The sequence below is a fragment of the Zootoca vivipara genome, chromosome 11 (genome assembly GCF_965207765.1).
Source record: "Zootoca vivipara chromosome 11, rZooViv2.hap1.1, whole genome shotgun sequence".
Taxonomy (NCBI): domain Eukaryota; kingdom Metazoa; phylum Chordata; class Lepidosauria; order Squamata; family Lacertidae; genus Zootoca; species Zootoca vivipara.
In genome coordinates, this window is record NC_142594.1 from 47,394,797 (window position 1) to 47,406,648 (window position 11,852).

The window sequence follows — 11,852 nt, forward strand, 5'->3', positions numbered from 1 at the left end:
CAGAGTCTGTCAAAGCCTGAAGGAAGGGCCTAATGAAACAGCTTGTTTTCCACACAGAAGAAAATCCAGAAAGGTTTTTCTAAATAAAGTAGGCGGACCCGATGCTGTAGAAGGACTTGTGTTGGCGCTTGGAGCAATGAAAATTCTGCATCCGACCAGCTGGTCTGTTGCTGAGCCTCGGTTCTCTTCCTTTCCCTAAATATTTATTAACTGGACAAATGCATGGTGCATTTCCAATAGACGCAGTAGCGTCGTAGGCATAGGCAAATAATATCACGCGTGGTTCTAGGTACTCTTGCGTGTGCCTGGACCATCCGTACTTTACAGAAGTTATAGCATTAAAGTATATCAAAAATACAAAAGCTACAAATGCAACAGTGAGAAGGAAGGTGGGAGTGGGAGTCCATATTAGGAAGAAGGAGCATTATTTTATGTTAGTCTTCTTAAACTGTAATCATTTTGTCTTGGCTGAAATAAATCAATGAGCTGGTGTTAATTGTACTATTAAAAACACCAAAACGAGCCTAAACTGGCATACTGTATCAACGAAAAATGCATTACGATGCTTTAAACAGGAGCAGCAAATGGGGCCCACGCGATCTACCAGATGGTAAATCACAAGCCACTTACACTGTAGCCCTTTTGGTTAAATGGGAAATTTGACGCAAATTGGTTGCATTCTTCCTCAGTTTGTTCCAAAGCAAGTTGTATCTTGGTCTGCAACTAAAAAAAGACCAAATGTGAAGAAGTGGGAGAGAAGAAACTGTCAGCTCTAAAAGGCCGGCATCTTAGGGTCAACCAAGCTGGATCGCGCAAGTTTCTTCTTGCTCCCTCCAACTAGGTCTCTCTGGCTCCCACATGGTTGTTCAGAAACATAGCTGTACCGCCGCCCAAACACTTCCCCGTAGTTCGAAATTTACCCTAAACCCTAAGGTAGGCTATTGCTTAGAAAATCACACCCAGAGTCTACACTAGTTAGCCCAGTGCTGGTGGGTGAGCCTTGAGGACTCTCCAGCACCTTCTCACACCACAAAAGAGCTCCTGGGATGTTCCAGGAGTCTGAAATCCTGGCCACAGTTGAGATGTTTAAACCAGTAAGTCAAAGGGAATTTCCCGCTTGGAGCCAGGAACTGGGGCTTTCAGATCCTTTTCCAGCCTTCGAGAAACGACTTGGTCTTATCAGTGCCTGGACTTTCCTAGGCTGTTATCCGTATGAAAGTGCTAGAGAAATCTTATCTACTAGATGTAAGAAAACATGCGTTACTTCTTATCCCAGATGTCATAAAATTATTCTGCTTGGTTATTTTGTTGAAATCAGTCCGAATGTTTACAAAATTAAGTTGTGCCATCTTTACATTTTCTCCTTACTTAGCATTTCATAGTTAGAGATGCTGGTCTAGAAATCATGATATCCCAGGGGCACTTTGTATGGCTGCGTGGGCGGGGATTGAATAGACAGGTCGGATATTAAATCAGCGGGATGCAGAATGACTTTTTGCCACAACCCCAAGCTTGCTAAATAGTTTCGCCCTCTGAGGGGGCGACTCACTGACCACTTGCACAGAAGTAGTCTTATTACCCTTCGTAGGACTGCGCTAGTGTAAATAAACAACGAATCCATCTCTTTTACCTTATACCTATGGCACAATAGGGCAAGCACATTTGCATATATAGTGCCTGGAATATTGCCTGTGTGGGGCATTATAGAATGCAGTATTACTATGGAGCGGTTCCTGGAGCAGATCGTAGTGTCGAAAAAGAAATTGCTTATAAAACAAGCTACCTGCCTGAAGTTAAGATCCATATTAAACTTAATTGCATATTATTATGATTTTAATTTTCAAAAAACACTTTTGTCAGATTATTCCTGGTATCACTTTCTTATAGGGCTTGCTGTTTGATATGATTAATTTATTTCCATGAGAAATACCATTATTTGTAATTGCTCTGTTAAAATCCTGGAATGATAAAAACTTTTTCTTAAGCAATTAAACGTTGTTAAGGAAGTAAATTATGTTGTAATCAATGGAATTTACTACCAATTAAATTGGCTTGAGAGTAGATTACAGTACAGGTGTAGATTGGTCGCATTCGTTTCAGAAACCTCCTTCTAAATTATGGAATTTAAGATCCGGGTGGTTGTGTGTCTGGAGATACTTTTAAATGTATGCATGGCTTCATTTCTACATCCTGCACCCTCAAGTTAAACTGCAACCCAATTAAAACGAAGTAGTAGGATTTAAGCTGATTTGGTCCCATTGATCTTAGTGGGACTAAAACTGGATTTAAATATGGTTTAACTGGGTTGTAGGTGATCATATGTACAGTTAACTTTATGTATCTGCCCACTCATTAAAATCTATATGCATTCCTAAGATGTAGAAACACACTGTATTTTCAGAGTTAATGCAGTTTTACATGTGAGCAGTTACAACCGTTGTGTTATTTGGCTGACTTGAGTGTACTGGTGATTTATGCAATGAACATATGTGTCGTTGTATAGTCTTTATTTTTAGGGGGAAAGCGAGTTAAATTAGAGGTTTTGTGGTTTGCCTTCGCTTTCGTCCGAATCCAGTTTTACAAGGGCTGAAACTTTCAATATGCAGGACGTGCCCCTTTGGACAGTACAGCCCACACTTGGCCCTGTTCGCTTTTTTGCTTTCGCATTCCTGTTAAAGGCCTGTTTCTCCGCGAGGAATAGCAACGTAATTCTTGATGGCCTGTTGTAAGCTTTCAGTTCAAGCTGCCTCAAAACATATTCTTCTTCCTCCTCCTAATACTGCTGATTTTTTTCTCCCGAAAGTCTTAAGTTCTTGCAGTTTCCCATTCCAACTGCAAACTTTGTGCGATTGTGGTAGTTTCTGCGGCTGCTCTCTAAGGCTTCAATCCTATGGACATTTGCTTGGGCGTAAGCCCCACCAAACACAGTGGGACGTACTTCCGAATAAGCAAAAGCTCTTTGGATCGGGTTGCACAGATTCCCTGTCAACCAACGCGTGTGCATACTAAAGGCTGCCCTGTAATTCTCCTTTTCGTGCAATACACTTGACTTGGTATACAGCTCATGGAACTTGAGTGGCTTCATGTTGGTATTTTCTGTTTGGATCTTGAGCAGACAGTACCGTATTTCCTGCAAGAAATACTGCTCTCCAAAAAGGATACGACAGCCTGCTCAGTCTCTTTAAATATTAGTTTTACAAATATTCCTGCTTTTTTGGCATATTGTCTAAACCCACTTCAATGAATTGATTTTATATATTAACGGTTTATACAGTATTTGCCTTGGGAAGTTGCAGCGAGGTTTAGAACAATTCAGTAATGCAGGGCAATCCTATATACTCATTGAGTTCAATTGGGCTTACTACCAAGAATATCGGACTTTGTTTGTTTGTTTGTTTGTTTGTTTGTTTATTGTATGGTAGATAGAGATGCCAAATATGTTTTAGGAATGATGAAAAAGCAAGTTCAAAGATACCATTTGTGTTTAACATTTTGAAGCATTGACTTCTTATAGCAGAAACAAGGTCTAGTAATATAATTTTGGTCTACAGCCTCTTTTTCTTTTTAAACGAATCCTCCTTAAGAAATATTGCCAAAATATTTGGGGATAACATCTCTTTTATTGCACTAAAGCAAATATTCACTCTCCCCACCAGAATATTAAATTCAAATAGGATATTATTGTCATTATATTCATATTTATGAATTTATATAACTTTAGGTTTTGCAAGCATACTTTTCTAAATCACTTTCCCAGCTGTTTAGACATTGAAATGTATATATATATATATTCACAAAAGAGGAAACTTGTTATATGTACAAAACATATTGTACATATATTAGGCCTACTGTCATGTTATATATTACTAGCCCTAAATGCTTCCAAGTTCTAATGTTTAAAAGTTTGCTTGCCCTTCTTATGTACAGATGTATTATCTAAAGTTTCTTAATTATTCAACAAATCGATTAACCATCTGGTAGCAAAATTGTTCTTCTTCTAACTTGACATTCACAACTCTTTTACACCTATGGACAATTCCCTTAGGACTCAGGAATCAACTTTAAGGACTATATATTGCTCCGGTTCAAAGTTTTGATGCACACATTCTAGATTTCATAATAAATGTTGTTGTTTTTATTTAATGCAGTCTTCAAAGATTTAAACACACAAAATGCAGTGAAATTGTCCACAATTTTGAGACCACAGTTGTAAATAGAAACATTCATATTTCATAAGTTTATAAATATTTGATACTGCAAATTGTAAATGCACATGTTTTATAAACTGAAAAACACCTTTGTTTTCTTGCTAAAAGGCAATGTCATTGATTTCTGTCTCCTAAGCAGCTGATGGTTATTCACAGAATTTTAAATTACAGCATTGGTTGTAAACTTTCTTTTCTTTTCAAAGTTGATACTACTATGTACAATATGTGTCAACTATAATTGTGAAATAAAGAGAGTTTTTAAGGCAAAGCGAGAAGTTAAGCTCAACAATCAAGAAGACTACAGTCCTGAATAATTGTACAGCATCCTCCCATGTGAGACCTCTGGCCAATATTTTGGAGACTTTTCCTTTCCCCAAGAAAAGGAGAAGGGTTGAAGTGTGGGAGAAAATTATGAATAAAATATAAATAATTAGCTTCACTGTGTCTCACATTAGAATCAGAAAATTTTAAAATGTTGGACAAGGAAAGGGAGCAGTAAGAAATACACAAAAATCATTATGACTTTTATGAATTCTTCATAATTCTTCGTAATGTATGTGCTCAATTAAAAATCTCTCCCGTTTTCGGGAATGAAAGGCAACTTTTTTCCAACATGGGCTAGTGATTATTTCCCCTTAAAAGAAAAAGCCAGTTTCTAACCAAGAGACTTTAGAGACATCCCTAACACTCCTCCCTTTATATCCTCTTGCATAATAGAAGTCAGTTAAGCTGAAAAGGTGCCCTAACTCTCCCTCCACCCTCCCTCCTCTAGATTTGTTCTTTTGCTGAGCCAGGCTGGTTGCATGGAAAAGCCTTCCCTAGCCCAAAAGCTAGTGATGCAGACTCCTCACCTCGACTCTCTTATGTGCACAAACATATACACACACACTGGCTCCCCGCCCCCACAAATGCCACAGGGGCCTGGTACATTTGTCCACAGCATTGCAAAGCTAAAGCGCCAGGCCAAGCTGCTTTCTGAGCAACACTTTAAAAAGAAGCAACGAGCAAGCGCCAAAGCAAAACAATGTAGGGAACTAGCAGATGGGAATGGGATGAGCTAATGGGACACAACAGCAAGGCAAGCTCCGAAGCGTGTGGGGTTTCCCTCCCTCTGGCTTCTCACACTGGGCAATGTCCATCCTAAAACTACAAAGAAAAGACCACCTTCCCCTTTTACTTCCCAGGACACGGTCCCGGAAGTTACGAGGTTTTATTCTAAACTTTTCCCATCACGCTCCTTAGGCGGGAATAATTACCGAATTAACATGTCCTTGATTGTTGAAGTCGGCCACTATTTGTTTACCAACTTTTTTCTGAGTCTCTAAATACTACCTTCACTCACTCACTCACACACACATCCTTTACTCCAGTTTAATGGAGAAAAGAGGATAAATTCAAGAAACGTTCCTAAGGCTTAACATCATGTTTCAGTACTTACTTGCCCCGATTTCTTAATGTGTTACTTGCAAACGGGCAGCATGTTTACATAGCTTATAAATTATATTGTGATTATTAAAGTTCTTCTATACCCATCCCAAAGGCAAACACAAGAGGAAGAAAAGAAAAAAAAGAAACGTTAAAACTCATAGAACAAATAGGAGAACTATTTATTCGGTTCACAGCCTCGTGAAATGCAGCAATAAAAATCTTTGGACTTCAGCAAAAGTTGTCTTTAATATTTTGAATTTCAAAAAACAGTGTCCAATGTCCATTTAAAACAGTGCTTAAGTCTATAAAAAGGTAACTTAAGCTTTTAAAAAAATTGATAAAGTTAGCATCTAAAATTTCCATAGAACAAAAAGAAAATCAAAAAATATTTTATAATCAGATATTTTGGATATTTTTTTTACAACACCTTACCTGTAAATTATATATATACACAGAATATTGCAGAATTATATCTAATACACAATATTTCTCCACTATTTATGCTGGTATAGTTTTTTATACACTGGCCCTTATTTGTTTTTGTTTTTAATTAAATTATTGCATTGTATAAACCCCTTCCCTTTCCCTCCCCTCCCCTGGCTGACCCCCCCCCCCTTACTCGCTGTCTGACTTGCCGTCTTTCGAGGCCGTGGAGTGGTTGTACAGTCCTTGTGCCATTAGGTGAACCGCCAGGGAGTTCTTGTTGCCGGTGGCTTTCTTGATTTTGGCTCGCTTGTTCTGAAACCAGATCTTGATCTGAGACTCGTTGAGACTGAGTTCTTGAGCCAGGCTTTGCCTCCTCTGCTCTGTCAAGTATCTGTTCGTCTGAAACTCCGCTTTGAGTCTTTGCAGCTGCTCCGCCGTGAACGCTGTCCGGGGACGTTTGTCCTCCTTGTTGGGGTTCTTCTTCTTTGGTTTGCGGGATCTGGGGCCTGCGGTCCGTGGCGAGAGAAGGAGACACAGAGAGCGAGAGAGGTTGAGTGGAGGGGCGCTTTGGAAGAGAGCCCAGAACGTGCCCTGGCTTGGAAACTTAATTCAATTAGCAGCACCGGGCGAGGGAATTTGGGCGGGGAGGAGGGAGCGAGAGACGCAGAAAGAGAGTCTCAAATGTCCTTCGCTTTTCGAAACTTATGTGCCAGTTGGTTCCCTCTGCCCCTCAGGGACCAAGTTCAGCGCATGCCACCGATGCCCCTCTCGCTTCTTCTCGAAGCAGGGCCTTCCTTGTCAAATGGAAAGGGGCTATCGCCACCATCCCAAGGGTGTGTGCGAGGTGGGGTCCAAGAAGAGGGAGGGAGAGCCAAGGGAGAGAGGTGGACCCAGGCCAAGGACAAGGGGGGCTTTGCCTTACCCACCATAGCAGTGTCGACTCCACACACACACACCAAGTTCGCTGCGTGTTTTTCTCCGGGGATAAGGGGGTGTGGAGAGATAAGCAAGCGTCAAGATGGCCAGGGAATGAGCTTTATTTCTGCGGGAGGCCTGCGTGGGGCTCCTTTTCTCTGCGGAGGAGGCGCATTTCGGTGACCAGCTCCATGCAGCCTCTACCACGCTTCCTTGGCCCTCCCTTTGTTATGGGTGGCTGTGCCCACTCTCCCGGGGGCTTTGCGCACCCTCGCCTGACCGTTTTACCACGGCTACCCCCGGGGCTCCCGCGGGAAACCGGTTTGCGAGCGCGCAGACACATGGTCCGTATTGCTCCCCCGCCAACCGGGCTGCTGTGGGCGCGTCAGCCGGAGGGCAGAGCTCGCTTGCTCCCGCTTTCTTAGCGACTAGGCCCGTCTCGGGCCGGGGCGACGGCGCAGCCTGGCCTAGGCCACAGCCTGGTTCTCTAGCTGGGTGCCAACCCACGATGGCGCTCTCCCTCCTCCGCTACTCACGTCCATGGAAGCCCCTCAACTCTCGGCTGTGGCAGGAGAATTCGGCCTGTCCAAGAGGCGCTTCTTGGCAGCGCCTTTGCGGCCTTCCCCAATAATTACGAGGCTGGCGGACTGGGGTGGGGGAGGGGAAATCGCCTGAGAAAATGACTTGGAGATCCCGGGGCGACGGAGGGAGGGGGAGGGAGGGGGGAGAGGGAAGTTTTCTCTCACGTTTTCAAAAGGTGAACCAAGCGGAGCTTCCAAAAGGAATGGTGAGAACAATCTTCACAACAGCCTCTTCAAGATTGCCCCGTTTTTTCTTCCCTTAACCCCGGAATGCACCAAATGTAAACAACAGACACACAAATCCGCCCTACTTTCCTTGCCTTTGGAAAGTAATCAAAAAAATATTCGGGATTTAATTCTCCCCTAGACAGGAGCTTGCACAACTCTCATCTTTCTTGCCAGCTCCATACGTAAAATGGTAAACAGCCGCCTTTGCGACACTGAATGCATTTTCCCCTTCCTTAAAAACAGAAATATAATGCATTCATACAAAACTACAAATCAGAACTCTTCTTTTCCTCTAACAACATTGACCCCAACATTTTAGAGATACCCTTTTTCTTCTACAGTGCAATGCATATTAAAATTTAAACGTTAATTTTAAACTAGATCTTCTTGCAATTTTGTATTCTCCAAATGTTACACTTAAGATTGGTAATTATTCTTATCGGAAATATTCTCCGTCGTACTGTAAGTATCTTTCGACAGGGTTTAACTTTCTCAGTGGTTTGGGCCATGGTGAGAATCTATGATAATTAAATATTAACAAAGAAAGGGACTGGAGAACAATGGAGTAAATTTCGAATCAGACGGGAATATTATCCGGTAGCGAAGGAGATTGCTCTCTCTCTAACTCAATTTTAACACCTATGAATTTATTCGACGATAAAATATATTGGAAGCAAAGTGGAAAATCCTTTCGGAAAAATAAAACAAAAAAATCGAGATCCAATTGTTTTAAAACAAGAAAATTCTATTGAGCGAATTTACAATTCTCGTTCAGGAGAACACCCTCAAGTGTCCCTGCCGATAAAGGGCATTCCAGGCACTCGGCGGCTCCTTGTCCCGGCTCTCTCTTCCCGAGGCAGGGCTGGAGAGATCCCCATTTCGCTCCCACCCCTGCAAGCAAGTAAGTATTCCTTTTCAGCGGCTCTGCAATAACTTCCAGGGCCTTTTCGAGCGCGGCTGCTCCGCACGAGAAGCCAGGGAGAAAAGAAAAATACTTCCAAGGCCTGCTTATTTCTAGAGGCCGGAGAAGACAACTTCACAGGTCGGGCCTTGGCGACCAGCAGCTTAGCTAGCCAAAGAAGGGGGCAGAATAGGACGCCTCCAAGGATTGCTACTGACTTCTTTTCCATCTTTTCTTCTTGGTAAACGGAGAGAAGGGGAAATGAAAACAAACTCCCAGCTGCCAAGAAGGAAATCGCTTTGTGTGCGGCTCGAGCCTTCGGCTCTTTCTCCCCGCGCCCTCCTGGAGTTTCGTCCTCACTGTATCAAAATCCCTCCTACGCCTGTCGCTGCCTCCCCATGTTTATTTCAAAGCAGATAACTTTGTAAAACTGTCTTATTTCGCAAAGGATGATTGCAACCCGCCGCCCCCTTTCGCGGCTATCGCCTTGTAGCCAAGTCGCCAGCTCTTTCGCTCGCGGGTGGGAGGTGGGTGGAGGGTCCAGAGACCCTCTTCTCGAGAGGCCAGCGACATGGTCCAGAGCTGTTTGCTTACCTGAAGAAGGCCTGTCCGAATAGCGGGTGCAGTAGACCCAGGCTGGCCACAGCATGGGCTGCGCGCTGGGGAAGGAGCTGGCCTGGGAGCTGTCCGAGTCGGAGCTCAGCGACTGATCGCCGCCGCCGCCGCCGCCGCTGCTGCCACTGCCGCGGGTCTTCAAGGCTCCGTCGAGCGCGCCAGAGTCGCCGCCTTTCTTAGCCGGGGCTAGAGCTTTGGAGCCACCGTCTCCTCCTCCTCCGTCGGTCGGGGAACCGGAGGCTGGCGCCGCGGAGGGACTCCGGGCGATGAGGAGCTGCTGCTGCTGCTGTTGCTGCTGCTGCTGCTCCGGGTTAACGCTGCTGCCCCCGCCGCAGGTACCGCCGTCTTTCCTCCGGCCGAACTCCGGTCGCAGGATGTTGTCGATGAAAAAGTTCGTGATTCGGTGTGGCGGGTGCTGGTGCGGATGGTTGCCAGGCTCTTGGAGCACCCGGGGCAGGAGCATCGCCCTCCGCCGGTTGGGTTCCCCGTCGCTGCCGCTGCTGGACTCCTCCGGCGGCGGCGGCGGCGGCGGCGGCGGCGGCGGCTGTTCTGCGCCTCCTTCGGCGCCCGGGCGCTGCTCGTTCTCCTCCATGCTGAACACGGAGTCCCCAAATGTTGTTGCCCTCCCGCTTTTGTCTGCGCGCGCTTCGGGGCTGCTCGGTTTGGGCTACCCCCCTCCACACCCCCTTCCGCCTAGGTCCGCGGAGCAAATCCAAATCCAGGCTTTGCAAAGAGAGCCAGATATAACTGAAAATATTATATATATATATATGTTGTCGCCGCTTCTCCTTCTCCCTTCTGCTGCTGTAGTTGGTTCCTCCTTCTGCCCCCTTCCAGCCTTTCAGTTCTGCAGCCCCCTCCTGCGTTCTTTGCCCCGCAATGTATTCATCGTTAGGACTTTCATCCGCCCCCCCCGCCCCCACTCTTGTCCGGCTTCCGAGGGTGGAGAAGAGACTGGCGGCAACCTGACAAAAAAAAATGGTGACGATCCTTCCACAGGGGAAAAGTCAATGGAGCCCCCTCTGCTGAGCTGGAGAAAGTGCCTTCCTCCTCTCTACAACGCACAAGGCAAGCGCAGGCTTGAGACACACAGAGGCATCTGGACAATCGCAGCCGATCTCTGGCTTCTTTCCTGCCTTTGAGCCAAATACTCCAAGTTGTATAGGAGATGAGAGGGGAATCTCTCTCTCTCTTGGTCTTGCGGACTCGCTTTCTATGGCTACCTATAGTGGGAGTGTAAATTTAGAAGCCACTTAAACTGAACCTGAAATACTTTCACTCTGGATTTTTGTTCTTATTTTTAATAGAGCTCCTCAAGTGACGTTGCAAGGCCGGTATCCTAGACACGTGCCTTTGGCCAATGACAGAAGAGCCTTTTGCACACGTGATACAGTAGCACTCTAGTAAATGACAGGAACAGCCCCCCTCCTCCCGTTTTCCAATGCCCCCACCTCCTGATTTTAAAGCTGCAGCGTCCTCTACTTCTCAAGAGCCTTTTTAAATATATATATAAAAGAAGGAATGCAGGAATACCTTCGTCTTCTAAACAAGGGATAGATTCATCACTCCTTGTCTTGCTAATCTGTTTCCTTTTATATCTTCGCCTGAAGAAGGGCTCCAGTACACACTGGGGGGGGAGGTGTTCCTATATTGTTTACAATTGGAGTTGGGAGGGGGAAGGAGAAGAAGACAGAATGAGAGGGGGCGAAATCCCACAATTCCTTGCAAAATGCATAAATAATATTAAATGAACCGAGCGATACAAAGGGACTTTTTGTGTTACCGATTTATTTTTTCGGGGGTGGGAGCGAGGGGAAGAATCAGAGGCTGTTAATTTTAAAGCAGACTCTCTCTTTCGCCGTCTTTTTGTCTTACTATTTCTCTGCGCGCGCACACGCACACACACACACCAGTCCCAGCCCCCTCTTTTGTAATCCCGTAGCCTCGCCTGCAGGAGAAGACGGGCAAATATCGGGTGTTCCTGTTGGGGGGGGGCTTTTTAAATGCCAGACTGTACTGGGGCTGCTATTATTGGTAGATGCAGTGCAATAAACATAAGACGGTATGATAATTGATTCATTCAGCTGAAAACTGGACAGGAGCCTTTGATCATGTATTCTAGCTTCAAAAACAATATTAAACAGAGAGGTTTCCCATTGACAGGCAGGAGGACGTGAGAGTCCCCCTTCCCCCAAGCAGCTCTAATCAAAATAATCAAGCTATAGGGGTATTCACACACGAACACACACACGGAATAGATACAGCCCTCCCATTTTAAATCTTGTTTAAAAAATCTAAATAATAAGAACTCCAAATGTTGCATTAAGGTCTGTCTGGAGTCTGCAAGGAGTGCTCCTCACCGGAGTTGCAAATAAGGCCCCCTCCACGGGGGCAGCCCTTTCCTTGAACGCCTCCTCCTTCGGCCTGCGAAGGATTTTTTTCCTCCTCAAACCTCCCGCTAAACTCTCTGCCTGCAGACAGAACCAAAATAACCATCTCTTCCATGCCATCCGCGGGATCTTTGCTTGGCTGCTCTTGAATTTGTGAAAG

General features: G+C 45.0%; 1 protein-coding gene across 1 annotated transcript; it reads right to left on the bottom strand.

The window, feature by feature from the left end:
• Positions 1-6,251: 6,251 nt before the first annotated feature.
• Positions 6,252-9,894, bottom strand: EN2 (engrailed homeobox 2). The gene is made up of 2 exons (XM_035129837.2): positions 9,282-9,894; positions 6,252-6,568 (listed from the first exon to the last, which is right to left on the bottom strand). Exons 1-2 carry the CDS (start codon positions 9,892-9,894, stop codon positions 6,252-6,254), a joined length of 930 nt encoding a protein of 309 aa, XP_034985728.2.
• Positions 9,895-11,852: the final 1,958 nt, after the last annotated feature.